The 19,184-nt window shown below is 38.0% G+C and overlaps 1 protein-coding gene across 2 annotated transcripts in view; it reads right to left on the reverse strand.

The window, feature by feature from the left end:
- DLC1 (DLC1 Rho GTPase activating protein) overlaps positions 1-19,184 on the reverse strand; it is a 429,208-nt gene that overhangs the window by 306,109 nt on the left and 103,915 nt on the right. For both annotated transcript variants that reach the window (XM_028852365.2, XM_001092830.5), the window contains exons 3-4: positions 11,731-11,880; positions 4,113-4,253 (exon numbers count right to left, since the gene is read on the reverse strand). In XM_028852365.2, coding sequence (XP_028708198.2) covers positions 4,113-4,253; positions 11,731-11,880 — 291 coding nt within the window. The remainder of the gene's footprint in view (positions 1-4,112; positions 4,254-11,730; positions 11,881-19,184) is intronic.

The raw sequence follows: 19,184 nt of genomic DNA on the forward strand, positions 1-19,184 counted from the left end.
TGGTTCGCTTTAAAAATTCTGCATAGTTAAGAATTATTCAACACAGGCTTTTTGAAAATAACATCAAAATAACACTTCAGAAAATATGTTATTTTTGAAAAATAGCATCTGATGCGAATATATACACACACACAAGTACACAAATATATGCATATATAATCTATTTTATGTGTATACATATATACACATTCATTCACACACATATACATATGTAAACATATATATGTAAAATCTGTGGTGGATGTATGATTTAGAAAATGATGTTAGAAGCATGTAACCCACACTATGCTTTGATGAGCCAGGCATTGTTTTTTATTGTTCAGTAAACCTTTTCTTGTTCACATTGAGTATTCAAATATTAGTGACATTTTGTTTCCGATATAATAACAGCTCAAGCCAATTTATATTAGTCCTGAATCCAGGTGCTAAGCCTGTGAATCTGGGTGTAGTATAGTGTTCAGGAGCCTTGAGGATCTGGGTACCATATCCCGTGTACTCTTGATGATGATCTTGGTTATTCTACACAGTAGAATGCTAGACTCTCCTTGTTCCTTCAGTTACTTATTTTACAAACAGCAATTTTTTTTCTTGTTATCTGGGGCTTGGCTCTTTTTTTCATAAATATTTGATTAATACTGATTTAATGAATATCTGTGCTTATAAGTAAAGTATCTTTAGGAAAAACAACTATCACAAAACCTCAGCGATTTTAATGTTCAGTTTTAAAACCTTTCATGAAACAATCCTATATTAATAAATACCAGGAACAACTCAAGCCACTGAAGAAAGAGTGATATCAGTGTACTGCTGTACACGAATCAAAGCACTTTACATAAAATGATACAGGGGCTGCGGGTTGTTTATGGAAGAGTCTAGTATGAAAGGTATTGTGAGACTGTGTCAAAAGAACCAAACAGAATTTAGGAGAGAAATTGATGAGCTTGGTAACATGACACAATAGGCCTCTTCTTTTTACTAATGTGTGTTTTGACAGTGGATAACTTAACATTTTAACTTTTTCATTTTTTTAATGAAATATATCTCAGAAATCTATATTAATGCTTAATTTTCAGCATGATCTATACATAGAATTAATGAAAAATCTGACGATGACTCATTGGTCCTATTCTAAGAATAAGTTTAAAAGAAAAATAATCTTATTGAAAAATAGGCATTTAGAAACCCAGAGACCTTACACACAAAAGGAAAGCCAAATTTCTGTGGTTGTTACTGTGGTCACCACTATAAACAGATTTCATAGCAGCAAATCAAAGGTAACCTTAATTATGGAATGAAGGTGGGCATGCTGTCAAATTGTCATTACAGAGCAGAGGGTTAGTTCATTATAGTTTGATGTATTAAGTAGGTGTTCTTCGAATTTCATATTTCTACTTAATATTAAAATTAAAACTTTTGTTCATGGTAAAAAGAACAGCTCTGTAGGCTATCACAGTTTTCTCTCTCTTCATAAAGTATCTAGACTGCTATTACATATCATTTATTCCTTAAGCTCCAAATTGTGGGAGAAAGTATCTGTTTAATCTCCCATAGACAAAATTCTTCATTCTGATATTCCAACCAGAAAATTGATCCATGGCCCAATAATTACTTTTGAACTGTAGTGAAAAGGGTGTACCTAGAAGAATAGCAACACCAATAACAAGAAAAAAAGAAAACACCCCCACACAAATTGAAAAAATTATTCCCCTCAAAACAAAAGTGTAGCTTCATCCATGTCTGCAAAGGACATGGTCTCATTCCTTTTTATGACTGCATAGTATTCCATGGTGTATATGTACGACATTTTCTTTATCCAGTCTATCATTGGTGGGCATTTGGGTTGGTTCCATGTCTTTGCTACTGTAAACAGTGCTTTAATAAACATACATGTACATGTGTCTTTACAGAAGAATGATTTATATTTCTTTGGATATATACTCAGTAATGGGATTGCTGGGTCAAATACTTCTGATTCTAGATCCTTGAGGAATTGTCACATTGACTTTCACAATGGCTGAACTAATTTACATTCCCACCTTAAACCTAGATGGCGGGTCGATAGGTGCAGCAAACCACCATGGCACACGTATACATACGTATGTAACAAACCTGCACGTTCTGCACATGTATCCTGGAACTTAAAAAATAAGATTAGGCCAGGCGCGGGGGCTCACGCCTGTAATCCCAGCACTTCGGGAGGCTGAGGCGGGCAGATCACGAGGTTAGGAGATCAAGACCATCCTTGCTAACACAGTGAAAGCCGGTCTGTACTAAAAATACAAAAATTAGATGGGCGTGGTGATGGGTGCCTGTAGTCCCAGCTACTTGGGAGGCTGAGGCAGGAGAATGGTGTGAACCCGGGGGGCGGAGCTTGCAGTGAGCGGAGATCACACCACAGTACTCCAGCCTGGGCAACAGAGCAAGACTCCATCTCAAAAAATATATATATACACATATATATGTGTATACATGTATATATATATATGTGTGTGTATATGTATGTACTTCTGTGTAACTGTATTGACCACATTTATAAACACAGGGGTAAGTGAAGAAAGACCAAGCCACTGCACACATTCTTCAACACTTTGTTATGAATTATGAGGCACTCACTCACTGAAATTTGTATGTTCCAAGAGAGAAAGTGGATGCCATTGGTAATTATATCAGGGAGAAAAGAACTGCCCTGCAGGATAGTAGCAGGTGCTTTAAAAAATGAATTATCTTGCCAGTTCCTCCTATTCCCAATATATACAGTATTATTATAGCCTGTATAGCATTTCACTGTTTACATACTTACCTCCTTTTGCTGGAATGTAAGCTGTTTAAAGACAGGGAATATGTTTTATTCTTCTCCAAGTCTTTTTCACGTAGCCTAGTGCATGGCATGTAGTAGATGTTCAATAAATATTTATTCCATAAAAATGTTTTAGATATAAATAACATAAGGAATTTAATTTCTATGTAAATATTTAAACCATGCATATCTGTCATTTAAATGATATATTTTCATTCTTCTTGCAATTGCAGCAAATCTATCATGTTTTAAAATCAGAGCATTATCTTCTGAGTCCTATTTTAGACTTGACTTTTATTTTAAAGGCAGTGAACAAGCAATCCAAACTTGTTTTTTTGTGTTAAGCTACCATGGGCATAAAAAATAATACGACGCTATGATTTTCACTAAACTAGGAAAGGTTATTTTGGAACTACTGGGATTTTAGATATTTGAAGTGGTAATTACTTCCTCCATAAATGTTACCTTCTAGAGTCAAATACTATTTTCCTGTTGCATTTCAACTCTTTCCTTAAGGGAAAATGTCTTTTATTCACAATTTACACATGAAGCATTTCAAACCAGAGCAGTTTCCTCCTTTCACAGTATATTATTCCATGTGGAATAATTTGTTTTAATAACATTGTAAAGTCTACTAAGTATCATAATAATGACAGTAACTTACATTTATTCAGTACTTATTCTGTGCCAATCATTTCACTAAGCACTTCTTATATGTGCTCTTTCATTTAATTCCCACAGAAAGTTTTTGATGTGGGTGATTTTATATATCTCTGTATATAAACCTATTATCTATCAATCAATCTGTGTCTATATCAATCTAAATATCTTTATATAATTATTATCTCTCCATCCATCTACATCTATCTCTATCATCTCTTTCTCTTTACCAATCAATCAATCTATCTGTCCATCCATCCATCCATCATCATCTGTCGTCTATCATTCATCACATCTTAGAGAAACAATTTTCTAACTGGTAAGCAATGTGGTCAGGACAATAGCGTAGGGAAAGCCATCTCCAGATTTTGCATTCTTGGTTCTTTAAAGCTCTGAGTATCTAGCAACGAAATTTAATTAGCACGTTTTGAATAATTCTTGATACATGACTTGTTTCAATGAAGTACTTGTGTTATCATTTATAAAACAAACAACATGTTTCTAGGGTTGTACTTAATCAAATAAATTAAATATTGTTAAGTCGCTATGGCTAAGATTCCAACAGTATTTCTTCTATATTGAATGAATATCAACTCTTACCTGATGATCATCAACATTTACACGTCAAGACTGTTTGTTATCATTTAGAACTCACCGTAGTCTTGGGTTTGGTTCCAGAATTGGCCACTGGGGTGGAAGATGGGAGGTCTGTGGACTCAGTGTTAGAAGGCAAATTTACTTGTGTCTGATTTACTGAAATGGTGTCTGCTCCACTTTCAGATCCTGATTCCAGATCCTATTAAAAACAAATGCACTGGTATGAAGGATGTGCGAATGTTCCCAAATGCCCTTCTTCTTACCTCCAGCACTTTGTCACTTCTTCCTTCTCTCAATACACACGAATACACTAAAGAGTTGCTGACAACTGATACTGATGTGTCACACATAATGATGCATTATTTTGTAAGAACCATTGTGCTCATCAGAGGGTCTGCAAATACTTGAGAAAGAGGCAACATATTGTTTGGTAATTTAACAGCTTAGTGTGCATTGGAAGGGCCAGGAGTGTGGCTAGGTAGGGCACTGCAGAGAAGTTGGAAGGCAGAAACCCACAGCCACACCTTCCTTACTGTATGACCTTGAATCACTCACTGACACTCCTCTGGCTATACAGCGCTGCCCAGAGTTCCTCACAGGGACACTGGATTTCAAATACAAAGAGAGTTCTCATTTCTCCTTACCTCAATCTCTTCTATGTTCCTATTCAACCTCTATGGTGACAACTATTACGGTGGACTGGAATAGTTTAGCTCAAATGTCTATCTAATAAACTGAGGGCAGGAATTATGTTTTGTCATGTGTCATTCAATTCCCTTGTTTGAAAATGGGTATAATGATAGTAGAAACTCATGGAGTTTCATGAGTGTAAAGCAAAGTGCTTGTAATTGGCTCCTAATAATTTTCATTAAATGCTAGCTACTCCCATAAATATTGTTATTATTAATATTATTATGTTTTCTTAGCAACTACTACATAGTGTGAGGTCAAGACATGTCTGTTGAGTGGATATAATTACCTGGTAACCTCTGCAAAGGCTGTGCATTTAATATATCATATGCTTTCTTTGAGTTATAGGTGGTTTGATTGCACAGAGGAAAGGTGGGAGGGGGAAATTGCAGAGGGGGTGGAGCAAAGGCACCTATCACTCTAGGCTTTCAATCTGAGAAAACTGTGAGTTAAATATATCTATGTATGCTCTTTATACGTCTCAACTTTGCCATGGTTCACATAGTCAAATATCATGTCCTGCACCCCAACTCTCTGGTCTTAGCTTTGCCATTCTCTTGCATCTTGGTCCTATCTGCTCTTGGTCATTTCTTTTAATACAGTAAGCTGATGTCTACAGCAGGGACTAGGCCCTATGCTCTTTCTTGTACCTTGTCCCAGTGTTTCCCTTTGCTGGCCCTTTCTTGTCACTCCGATCTCAGCTTGAATATTACTACCTCAGAGCAGCATCCGTTGACATTTTAAACCAAAGAACTTTCCTCTTTTCAACCTCTATAGCATATCATTCTCTATTTTACAATCCTCTTTGCTTGTTAATCTACTATATATTCTTTCTATCTATCTTTCTATCTATCTTCTATGAATTTACCTATCTACCTATCCATCTGTGCATCCATCTCTCTTTATAATTCTTGTCTGTCTTCCTCTGTTAGAATCTATGTAGAGCAGGGACTTCACCTGTCTTGTTTACTGATGTGTCCACAGGTGTTAGTATAGTTCCTGGCAGATAGAACATGATCATTAAATACAGTTTAATGAAGAAACAACTAGACTGACAAATATTAATACCTTTCCCTTTTTTTTTTTTTTTTTTTTTTGAGACAGAGTCTCCCTCTGTCGCCCAGGCTGGAGTGCAGTGGTGCAATCTCGGCTCACTGCAAGCTCTGCCTACTGGGTTCACGCCGTTCTCCTGCCTAAGCCTCCGGAGTAGCTGGGACTACAGGCGCCCGCCACCACACCCGGCTAATATTTTTGTATTTTCAGTAGAGACGAGGCTTCACTATGTTAGCCAGGACGGTCTCGATCTCCTGACCTTGTGATCCGCCCGCCTTGGCCTCCTAAAGTGCTGGGATTACAGGCGTGAGCCACTGTGCCTAGCCACCTTTCCTTTCTTAATTCTCATAATAGAAGTAATTTTATAATTTCTGCTATAAAATTATGTGATCAAAAGCATTGAAACTAAATTTTCTTCAGTTGGAAGGGTGCAAAAGACATATGCAGCAAAAAATAATGTTACATTCTCTTTAAATGTATGTGCGTGTCTGTGCGTGCATGTGTGTGTGTGCATGTGTGTAAAAGACATAACTCTGACCAAATATCTGATGCCTGGAGTGATTTTGGATCAGGGCCATGTCCTTTTTTTTTGCATAGAAAAGACAAACAACATTTTACCTTAAGAATATGATTCATTACACTTTCAAATTGGATCAACATCAAGTAGTCTTAAATAGCAGATAATTTATAAACATTGAATGCATAGTCATAAGTAGCAGGTAATTTATAAGTCATTTCTATTTGACCTTTAGGTATATTAGAAATATTTTGCATTAATTTCCTGTTTGTGATTTGATTAGATAAATAATAGAGTAATCTTGCATCTTTCAAACCGTATAATGATTCCAAGGTGAAATAATAACTTTTACAAACTCTACCATTTTTTGCATTTTTACCTTTGGCAGACAAGGCTGTACAACCATTATCTGCTTCAATGTTCATCAACTCTATGTGGAAGGCACCATCATCACATGAGAGACGGTGGGTGAAGCCAAGGCTTAAGGTAGATAACTTGACCAAAGTCATATCCCAAGGCAGAGCTGGCATTAGAGCTCAGGTCTTTGTGACCCCAGAATTCAACTTTTTAAAGTAACCACCATGATATTCTGCAGGGGCCTCAAACACAACTAAATAAGTTATTTTAATAGGACCATCAATGTGTAGTTTAGTACAAATCTTTATTGTTTTCTCTTCTGTCCTCTGTTCAATTTGAGAAATTACCCAAAAGCTCTCCCAAGATCTTTCACATCCACTCTCTCCTTTAATTTTCCACTGCTACCATAAGCAAATCAAGCACTGAATAAACCCTGGGTATATCATTACAACTGCCAACTCATAATTTCCCTGTGACCCACTCCCCCACCTTGCTTTGTGTAATTAATCCTACAAGACATCTTCCTGCAAGACTCCATCCATCAGTGTTATCCTATGCCTCCAATTATGACAGGCAATGGAAATATAGAGCTCTCTGTGGGGTTTATATCATGGCAGGGACTCCAGTGATGTGTGTACTAGAAGTGCTTATACCACTCAACCCACTCAGGGAAGGGTGCATCTTGTGGTCCATTGGTTGTTCTGATCTGGAGATCATAAGAAAAGGTCTCACTGGTGACCCTCAATATGGAGAAGGGAATGGAAGCTGTGGTGATTCCCAGGGAGAATATTCAAAGCCAGACAAAGGGAGAATTGAGTCTAGAATCTTGATATAAGATTTCAGAGGCAGATGTATGAAGAGGAGCCATTGAAGGGTCTGGAAAGCAACCGTTGAAGAATACAAGGAAAAACAGCAGAGCGGCCAGAAGCCAGGAGAGGAGTGAAAGTGAAGGAAGAGAAGCAATTCAATCGCATCTGATGCTGTGGGGAGAGACTGAACAGGCACTACTGGATTTGTCAGATAAAACAAGCAGTGGGGAGAAATGATGGAGCAATAGCCAATGATTAAGAAAGAGGCTGTGTGTGATGGCTCATGCCTGTAATCTTAACACATTGGGGGGCGAAGGTGGGAAAACTGCTTGAGGCCAGGAGCTCTAGACTAGCCTGGGCAACATAGAGAAACCCCATCTCTTCAATAATTAAAAAAAAAATATTAGCCAGTCATGGTGATATATGCCTATATTCCCAGCAACCCAGGAGGCTGAGGCAGGAGGATTGCTTGAGCCCAGGAGTTTGAGGCTGCAGTGATTTATTTATTGTGCCAGTGCACTCCAGCCTGAGCAACAAATATTAAGCATGCAAATTAAAAGAACAAGACCTTGGCTGGGCGTAGTGGCTCATGTCTGTAATCCCAGCACTTCTGGAGGCTGAGGTGGGCAGATCATGAGGTCAGGAGATAGAGACCATTCTGGCCAACATGGTGAAACCCTGTCTCTACTAAAAATTCAGAAATTACCTGGGCATGGTGGTGCATGCTTGTAATCACAGCTACTTGGGAGGCTGAGGCAGGAGAATCATTTGAACCCGGGAGGCGGAGGTTGCAGTGAGCCGAGATCGCGCCACTGCACTCCAGCGACAGAGCGAGACTTCATCTCAAAAAACAAACAAACAAACAAAAACAAGACCTTGTCTCTAAAAAATAAAAATAAATTATAAATCAGGAAAGAAATATAAGATGAAGACGAGATTAAAGTTTGGCTTAAAAATGAAGGGATGAACTAGGGCAATATCTGAAAGAGGGTCAAGAGGAAAAAAGAACAATTAACTCTTCCCCATCCACATCTCTTCTCCTACCCACTAACAGCAGAGTCAAACTAAGGAAGGATTTATTGAATAGGTAGGTGGTGGAGAAAATACAGAATGCTGTGGTGAGAGACTGCTTTGGCACTGCTGGATTTGTCAGATGAGAGAAGGGGTGGGGAGAAATGATGGAGCAATAGCCAACAATTAAATCAAGAAAGAGGTTGAGTGTGATGGCTCATGCCTGTAATCCCAACACATTGGGAGGCCGAGGTGGAAAGATTGCTTGAGGCCAGGAGCCCTAGAACATACAGCTGGGCAACATAGAGAAACCCCATCTCTACAAACAACAACAACAACAACAACAATAACAAACAAACAAAAAAACCCCACAGCCAGCCATGGTGATGCATGCCTGTAGTCCCAACTATACTTGCTATAGAGAAAAAGGGTGAAGACTAGTCAGAACAGAGCAATGGAATTTGAACCTAAGTGAGAGTCTGAATAATTGGTAGAGCAAAGCAGGTGGGAAGGAATGGGGATGAGGGTGGAGACAGATCAGTATTAGATGACAGGAGCAACACATCTTTTATTGGTGTTGGAGGAGAGAAAGAGGCAAAGAGGCACCTATAGCTGTTTGCAGGTGTGATGCTGGGACATCTTTCAATGGTCTCATTTTTCTATGAGAAGAAGAAGGCAAGGGTGTTAAGAGGTAAGAATGCTAAGAGATAAGTGCAAGTAAGATTGTTGAATGGCTACCTTGAAATATGGGAGAAGATCCAGGGAGACCAAAAGATACTGCAGAACAGCAGGGGAGGCCCAATCGAAGGTGGTAGAGTGGTTCTGGCCTGTATGTGTCTGAACTTCCCTATGTATCAATGAAATATCCCAAGAGACTGTCAGCATTCCCTTAATTAAACATTGACTACAAAACTATCCCTAATTCAAACTTCAAAACATGTCATTATTAGGAAGAAAACGCCCTGACTGTCTGACAACCAGGGAATTCTGGTTCTGGAAATTGTATGTATCTCATTGTAAATAAAATATTGGCATGTTGGGAAGGCTTCTAATATAGCAGAATGAGCATAGGTTTTGGAGTCTGACAGATGTGCAAATCTCACCTGCTGGGTGACCTTTGGTAAATAACTCACCGCTCCCCATCAGTGTGAACACAGGTAAATTACTCATCCTCTCTCTCTGAAGCTCAGATTTCTCATGGTAGGACTGTCAAGAGGTTAAATGAAGTAACTTACATAAAGGTTAGCACTCACTAAATACTTAGTCTTCATCTCATCCCCTGTCCCCATTCATCCTACAAGATTGGCTATCTCAGTAAGCACCAAGAGACTGGCACACTGTGAGTGCCTGGATAAAATCAGCCTTGCAAAGGAGAAAACCACCAGATCCTGGGCTCTGTTGATTCATCAGGCCATAGCCAATTTATAAGGCTTTATCTATGCAGACTCCTTTAAACCTTTATCTCTACCTGTGCTTTAATTTTTTTTTTTTATGTTAAAGACATCCTTAAAGACTATATTATTCTTGATGGTTTTTATTATATGCAGAACTTATTCTGGCATTTTCTCATAAATATTCTCAAACTGGGTTGGAGTTGGGGGGGCAGTGAGTGTTTCACTGTGTGTCTTGTTCTTCCTGCTAATCTATAAATTCACAGTGAAGTATGAGGGTGGGGCAGAGGCAGTGTGTCCTCTGTATCTGGGTCAGTGCTCCTTGGTAGATGGTCAAGGTCCTAATCCTGCCATTATAATCCTCTTATTCCACCACACAATTATCAAAAGGAGTGGAAACTTCTGTGGGAAAATATTTGATGGTGAAAGAATGTTAAAATTAGCTTTAAATTCTAAGGAACATAAATAAAGAACAAGAGGTGACCCAGAAAAACATAAAGATCAAAAAGCAGTTTCCAGGGTGTTGGGATATGTCTTATTCATCTCTAGCTCAAGGCCTGGTGTGAGTGAGTCTAGTACAAGGGGGAGGAAGGAGAATTAACCATGTACTCTGTGCTTGATCCATGCAATACCTCTTACATACATTTTTTTCATTTATGCCTCCCAAAGAGCCATTAGTTAGGAAATAATTTCTCTGTTTTTCACATGAACCCGCAGTTGAGAAATTAAATAATTTTATGTTCCCAGAAAGTCAGGTATAATGCTGGCATTTGAACTCAGACCTTCACACTCCAAAGTTCATAATGTTTCCACTGTATTATATTTGCCTATTCTGAATATATCTCTATTTACAGACCTAACAATTGTGATATTCCATGAGATAATGTGGGCAATATAAAATCCAGTTGACAATTTAAATGGAGGCAGAACAATATGTATCAAATCATTTGATAGACAACAGTTATATTTCAGTAGATGCTTAAATTTATATATATGTTTTTCTACTGCTTTGATTTCAGGTAAATACAAATTTCTTGATTTAATATGTTTATTATTGAATAACACAAGTAATACATGAATTGAACAGTGATTCATAGCTTAATTATAAGTAAACTCAACCATCACATTTCCTAGATCTGTACAAACTAAGTCATTTAATATGATGCTGATAGTAAATATGTAAAGTGTATAGTCGATCCTAGAATCTGTCTTCCAGATTTTGAGTGCTGGACTCTCAGAGGAGTGTCTGTATTATGTAAAATTGATGCATAATAAAATGAAATTCTCAGCTCTGTCTCTTTCACTGTATCTCACTAAGTGAATTTTAGAGTTTTCTCAAGTTAATCTCATCTAAATTCTTTCTTGTAGTGTGTTGGGCTAGCTCAACTAGCATCCATCCATCCATCCATCCATCCATCCATCCATCCATCCATCCATCCAGTTATTCATGTAGCAAATCTATAATAGGAATCTTCTACTTGCAATACAAATTTGTGGGACAGTGACAGACATAGTACTTGCTAATAGAGTCTTTCTCATATCAGAGAAGACTGGCAATTAAGGAAGGTTCAATCACTACAAAGCATAATTTCCCAAGGTGACTTTCCTTCCTGTTTAATGAAAAATATATTCTTTTGTATCACCCATTTCTCTGTGGCCTCTTTGCATAGAAGTATGCCTAGAATGTATGCATGATGCATAGAAGTATTTTGGTTATCTTTATGGTACTGTATTGGAGTCATATGTTGTTAGATGCTATTAACAAGGATGTTTCCTTTGCAAGAGGGACTGTATAAAGTACAGACATACGACTCTTATGGAAAAATAAGTAGAAAGTGGAAATCTCACAGGAACGTGCCGCCGCAGGTTCATTGGTGTGCCTGACGGAGAGGAGCTGGTGCTGAGGGCATTCTCTATGTCCTGATCAAGCTGGTCCAGTTTCATAATCAGCAGCACCATGGAGTCCAGCCGCGCCCTATCTCGATCTTCTCTTATTTCCTGAGGAACAGAACATGTTGTTACTGAATCTGAAAGGCCATTTCTTAATAAGAATAAAACATTCCCTGTTCTTCAATGCGACAAAAGGGACGCTGGGTAATAGGCGGTCTTTAATTAGAAGAGAAGTTCCATTCTGTGTCATCAATGGGCTCTTCATTGGGAAGATATTGACCTAGTGCCAAGAAAGCATTTTACATGAATATTAAATATATATCTTATAAAGCAAAGTGCAATGAACAAAGAAGTATAACAACAATGAGTAATGGCATGTATTTACTATTTTCCCACTACTTATTTTTGGGAAAAGTTACATATTTTTCTTCTTTTTTGAGAGTACAACTTGATGATTTAAAAGGTACTAATAATTGTTTGTGGCTAGACATTTAGGGATGCATATGAGATAACATTTTTGGAAGTCTCTTTTGCAGTATAGTTAAAAACACTGGAAAAGAATTAAGCGAGGCAAGTTTTCTGTTTGCAGGGGAACAGTTCTCCTAGCATGCGGCCATTTACCCATGGCTACTTAAAGCTATATCCTAACTAAAATTTCTTCTTTTGAATTTCTTTTCTTTCACACACTTTTATAAAACAGCTCCCACAACAATTTGTATTTTTGTAAATGACTATGGTTACTTACTCTCAATTCTCTATACTACAGACATGTATTGATAGAAATATTTTTGCTTATAGGAGTAAAGCTTCTCATTGAGCCTATGGAGTTACTTGGGCATGACTCTACCATTCTGGTGTGTTTAAGTCAAGCCAAATAGTTCTAGGAATCTTCCAGATTCCCTGTGTTGTGCAAGGTATTAGGATGGGTTAGGGTATTGGCTAAAAACAAAAACAAAAACAAAAAACAAAAAACAAAAAACAAAAAGCAAAAAAAAAAACCCATAGAAAGCACAGTTAGGTTCTTCAAAAGGAACATCTACAGAGAAATGTCATGCACTCAGGATCGGCTCTTTTGAGGCAAGTCATCATTTGTGACATGTTGCCATCCTCTCCATCTGTCTGATTATATTGATCTGAGTGAATCAGCTTTAAAAGGACCACCAGTGGCTGATCTCAGTGGGAAAATACATCTTGACAGAAGCCTGAGGGCTCTCAATACAATGGTGGCAGATTGAGGATTCACTTTGGTGATGGTTCCTTGTGAGATGAATCCGATGACTGCCCGAATCACAACCTCCTTTTTTTTTTTAATTTGCTGTTTATTTTAATCCTTCTAAATTTCCCCCAGCCACCATTAAAAGGCATCCCCAAAGAACAGGGTCTAGGACAATTTTGTGGGTTAATCTAATTGTATAGAACTTTCCATATCTTAAACAGCGAGAGCAGACTGTTAATATTACAGAGGCATTATCTTGGACATGTCAGATAATTGGTTTATCAGATTAAATTGGTCAATCAATTAATTAAGCTAACATTGGATATGTTACTTGAGTAAACTGAACTTGTGCATGGTTTAACAGATTAATGCAAATTGAAACAGCTAGCCCTGTTTTCACAAAGACAGATTAATTTTGAGAATACGTTAAGAATTTTTTGAGGCATGCTAATTCTTTCAGAATACCATGCTGCTGTTATTACTTTAGTCTCCTCCTATTGTCCCTGCTGTCTAAAACACTTAATAAGGCTGTGACAGAAAATTACATTTTTTTGTCATCATAAACTATTCTTGTAAAGGGGTCCATGATATTTGCGAACAAACAGACCTGATCCTTTCCATGTATCCTATCCCTCACAGCTACAAAACTTTGTTACATTCAAAGAAGTGTTATTGATAGTATGATCATGCTTATAACTTCTTTAGGTTAATTCCCTTCTAAATATTCCAGATAATGGAAAAATCTGATTAAATAGTAATTAAATCCCCAAAATCACTCCTCCCATGGGCTTCATTATATACTTTCTTTTAAACCAAAGTTGTGTTTGGCAAGAGATGATCTTTGCATCTGTATTTCCACATATGATTTTGTGTGATCGTCTTTCCTTTCTCAGTTATAATGTCCTCTAGGACAAAGATTCGATTTTTCTACCTGGCAGACATAAGTCAAGTTATACACTGCTCATGCAATTCATTTTCAGGAATAATAATAATGAAATCAGTTGGAGCCACTGAAATAACACCTCCCAAAGCCTTAGAAAATATTTCTTGATATTTTCCAGCTACTACGTTAATGTTGGATACAGCAGTATATCCTGCAGCTATCCTAGACAGATCAGCAGTAGTCTCAGAAACAATTTGTCTTTGAATTAACTGGATGCTGACATTGTGCTTTAAAAACATTTTCAAATCCATGGGATGAAGATCAAATTATTTTAAATGATCTGCCAAAAGGATTGAAACCAAACATTCTTACTCTGTGATACTCCTTTAGAGAAATAAGCCTATTTTGATTCCTTTTTCTTCTTGGATGCATCCTTATTCACCATCCATTACATTTAGCCCGAAGGGTCAAGTACACAGACCAGTATCGTATGTTACACATTCAAAAAAAACTTCACAAAATAGAATGACTGCAAACCTGATGCTTTGGATAAACACTATTGCTCTCGTTTTCAAAGTCCCAGTATTAATATTTCACAAAGTTTTAACCTTTCATATGTTGATGGCTACACTCCAGCAAATGTTTTCATGCCTGAAAACAGAGCAGCGTATTTGCAGATTTTGTCTAAGTGGACATCTACAGTGGACTTAAAAAACTCCCTGTCACTATAGTCCAGGAAGAGAAACTTCTTAACAAGTGAAGCTGCCTACTAATGAAATTAGTATTTCAGTAACCTCTAAATCAAGACCAAGATGCTAAATTCTCTTCCCTCTATCTTTCCTTCCTTCTTCCCTTCAGTCACTGGTCCAAGGGACTGAATATTTATCAGCAAGAAAGACAGATAAAATCTCTGTTTTCCTGAATATTATAGTCAACCATAGGAAGACAATGAAAATCAACAGAGTCTTACGTAAGACAGTTTCAAATGGGAACACATGTAAGAAGAAAATAAGTAGGGTAATGAGATACACAGTAACCGCAAGGTTGTAGCCTGGTCACAGAAGAGCTCTTTGCAGAAGTGAGAGTTAAACCATGATGAGAGAGAGGGAGAGGATGAGATGGAGGAGATGATAGAGATAGAGAGGCAGAGATAAAGACAGAAAAGAGAAAGAATAAGAAGGAGGAGGAGGAAAAGAAAGAGGAGGAGAAGTGGGGGAGGAAGGGAGCAGTGATTACAAGGAAGTCAAAAAGGATGAGGAAAACTGGGAAAACAGTGTTCAAGCAGAGCGAAGAGTAACACAGTAATGTTAAGGAGGAAATGGGTTTGGTTAATAAGAGAAACAGAAAAAACAATAGGAAAGTTGAAGGAGGGGAAGTGAGAGGGAGAGGGAATGAGTGCTAGTGCAAAATGAGGCTGGATTTAAATAGGAGACACCATTTTTTGTTTTAAAGGTCACTATAAAGTGGTAAGTTTCATTCTTTGTGTAATGGAGACCACTGTCAAGATATAAGCAAAGGAGTGATTTAGTACATTTTATAAACTTTTAGATTTCTTTCTTTCTCCTTTCCTTCCGTTTTTCCTTTTTGAAACAAGGTCTCACTCTGTTGCCCAGGCTATACTGCAGTGTAGTGGCACGATCTTGGCTCACTACAGCCTGGATCTCTCAGGATCCAAGTGATCCTTCTATCTCAGCCTCCCAAGTAGCTGGTACTATAGGCACGTGCCACCAGATCTGGTTTTTTTTTTTTTTTTTTTTGTATTTTTTGTAGAGACAGGATTTCACCATCTTGCCCAGGCTGGTCTCAAACTCCTGGACTCAAGAGATACTCTTGTCTCAGCTTCCCAAAGTGCTGGGATTACAGGTGTGAGCCACTGCATCCAGATCCAGCCTAGGTTTCTTAATACATACAGTCAATCAAAATTTTTGAAACCTTACAACACTTTCCATCCAGCAATGCCCCATGACTAATGCATGCTCTTTATCCTAAGGTTATTTTTTCTAGTTTTGGTCTTGTTATGCTGAAGTCTAAATTGAACACATATTCAATGACTGTAAAGAAATAACAGGTTATTTTATTACAAGACGCTATACGTTTTAAGATTAAAGTGGAATAGGAAAAGGCACTGTTTGGGGAGCATATTTCTTAGGAGCAGGAAATGGGTGGGCTATGGTATGTTGGTAAATGTTTAGCAACTGAATCTCCAAATAAAATGAAAGTCCTTATTTGTGAATTTCCGTGGGGTAAATACTCCCCTGACCCATTTCAAGCTGCCAACAAGATGTTACTGACTGCAAGGTTGGAAGAAATGTACACAATTGGCCCGTTTGAGCTGGTGTGAACCAGGGTCAGCTGGCATATGGTGACTCCAAAACACACTGGGGTAGGGGTCAGAAGGATGGAGAATTCTTCTTAGAATTTGACTTGAATAGAAACATTGATAGTTACAAATATAGTTATAATTATGGTTTAGTCAACATAATAACATATTAAAATAATGCATTTTATTTTTTAAAATACATTTATTTTCCTTAATATTGGAAGGAATTTCCTGGGCAACAGGGATTAACATTACTAAGGAATTACCTGAGCAACAAGGAATTTACCTTGTTGCCCAGGTAAATTTTAGTATGAATTGTAGATTTAAATTTTGTCTACTTCTGGGACAGGCATGGTGGCTCACGCCTGTAATCCTAGCGTTTTGGGAAGCAGAGGCGAGTGGATCACTTGAGGTGAGGAATTGGAAACCAGCCTGGACAACATGGTGAAACCCCATCTCTGCTTAAAAAAAAAATGTGTGTGTGTGTGTGTGTGTGTGTGTATATATATATATATATATATATATATATATATATATATATAACAATAGACGGGCATGGTGGTGGGCACCTGTAATCCTAGCTACTTGGGAGGCCTGAGGCAGGAGAATCACTTGAACCTGGGAGGTGGAGGCTGCAGTGAGCCGAGACCGCGCCATTGTACTCCAGCCTGGGCAACGAGAGTGAAACTCCATCTCAAATTAATTAATTAATTAATTAATTTCGTGTACTTCTGGAAGATTTTTTTTTCAGTAATGGCTCCTTTAGCTCTCTTCCTTGCTCTATTTATTATTTATGTTTGTAAACTTCTTTAAAACTTACTATAATTAACATCTTTTTTATTTCAACTTTTATCTTAGACTCAGAACTGCATGTGCAGGCTTGTTACATGGGTATATTGTGTGATGCTGGGGTCTGGGGTACGATTGATCATGTCACCCAGCTAGTGAGCATAATACACAATAGGTAGTTTTTCAACCCTTGCCTCCCTACCTCCTTCTCCCCTCTGTGGTCCCCGGTGTCTGTTGTTCCCCTCTTTATGTCTACGAGTGCCCAACAGTTAACGTATTTTTATATTCACATTTATACTTAAGTCAAAACACAATTCTTTAAGTTACTGATATGTCATTTGGATACTTCACTCAACAACAAATAATTTGGAAATATAAAAGTTCAAGGTTCCAGTGCCTTGATTTTGCAGATGAGAAAATTGAACCCCAGGGAGTTTTAAAAATCCTTTGGTAAAGTCAAGACTAGAGCCTGGCTCTTCCCACTCCCCTTCCTGTTAGCTTTCTAGTTCTACATGTTGGTTTCCCTCCATGTTAAACATCTTAAATTTTATGCCCACTTGGGTATCATGAATTCTCTCCTCAACTTCTGCATCCTGGTTTTTCTTCCTGTCAATATACAGAAACTGTGTTTTTGAAGAACATCAATTACTACAACTTAATTGCAAGAAACCTGTGAAGTCGTCTTGCCCTGTTGTTTTCTTTTTTCTTTTCTTTCTTTTCTCTTTTCTTTTCTTTCTTTTCCCTTTTCTTTTCTTTTCTTTTCTCCTTCCTTCCTTCCTTCCTTCCTTCCTTCCTTCCTTCCTTCCTTCCTTCCTTCCTTCCTTCCTTCCTTCCTTCCTCTCTCTCTCCCTCTCTCTCTCTTTCTTTCTTTTTTGTTCTTTTTTGGAGATGGAGTCCAGCTCTGTCTCCCAGGCTGGACAGCAGTAGCACAATCTTGCCTCACTGCAACCTCTGCCTCCCAGGTTCAAGCGATTCTCCTGCCTCAGCCTCCCGAGTAGCTGGGATTACAGGCTCCTGCCACCATCCCCAGCTAATTTTTGTATTTCTTTTTTTCAGTAGAGATAGGGTTTCACTGTGTTGGCCAGGCTGGTCTCGAACTTCTGACCTCGTGATCTGCCCGCCTCAGCCTCCTGAAGTGCTGGGATTACAAGCGTGAGCCACCGCGCCCGGCCTTGCCTAGTTCTTTAAACTTTTGTTTAGCAATCATTTAAGGTATGTTTATTGACCGTTATGTACTGTACACTGTTTTGGAGGAAGCAACATATTTCATATTTGTGCAGCTATAAATTTTAAAAAAGGTTATAGTGTCAAATCCTGCCTTCCTCTAACTTCTCAGTTTCTTCCATAAGAACTAGACAGAAATAGCAGTGTCTATATTCCATGAAACAGTCTTTCAGATATTTGAAGAATGATGTGGTGCCCATGTTCTTTCATTTTTGGGTGAATCATCCTCAATTCCTTTAATTATTTCTCATATGACATGTTTTCAAATCCTCGTTAATTATGTTTACTCTTCTCTGGATATGACATAATTCTGTCAATGACTCAATTAACTGTTGGTGCCCAGAATTAAATATATTACTCTATGTGTTCTCTGACCAGGGCAGACTAGGCAAGTGCTTCTCCGTGTTCTATATACCCTCTTTAAAGCAGCCTAAGAATTAAGTGCCTGTTTAGAACATGAACAGGCTATTCTTAATGGAATAGCCACAATCTGCTTTTTTAATGAGGAAAAAGTATTTAGTTGACTGTGAGCTGAACTTGAGTCAAAGCTGTGATGTATGTCTCTTTTTCCCATTATGCGTCTGTGTAGTGCTAAGAACAGAAACCTCCTGTTGCCTTGGGGTCGGCAACCAGCTGCTGTCAAAGTTTAGATAATATATGTAGCTGCTGTGGAAGAAATTTCCAATTGTATCTCTTTCAGACATAGGTCAGTAGATACGAGGCAAATTAGGAGAGAAATTTCAACTCAATTTGATTTACTGTCAGAAACCTAAGATGTCCAAGCCCATGGTGGTAACCTGGAAATCTGAAAGAAGCTCCTAATTTACTTGGAAGAGCTATTTAGTTCCCGGGCAGTGAAGTCTCTTTGATTGCCGTGGTATCTGGGGAAGATGAATAGGGTTTTTAGAGAACATTCTTTCCTAAAAGTGTCAGATTCTGTGAGGCTTAAACAACAGGAGTCTCCTCTCTGCTTCTTTCCT

This window comes from Macaca mulatta, chromosome 8, assembly GCF_049350105.2.
Source record: "Macaca mulatta isolate MMU2019108-1 chromosome 8, T2T-MMU8v2.0, whole genome shotgun sequence".
NCBI classification, from domain to species: Eukaryota; Metazoa; Chordata; class Mammalia; order Primates; family Cercopithecidae; genus Macaca; species Macaca mulatta.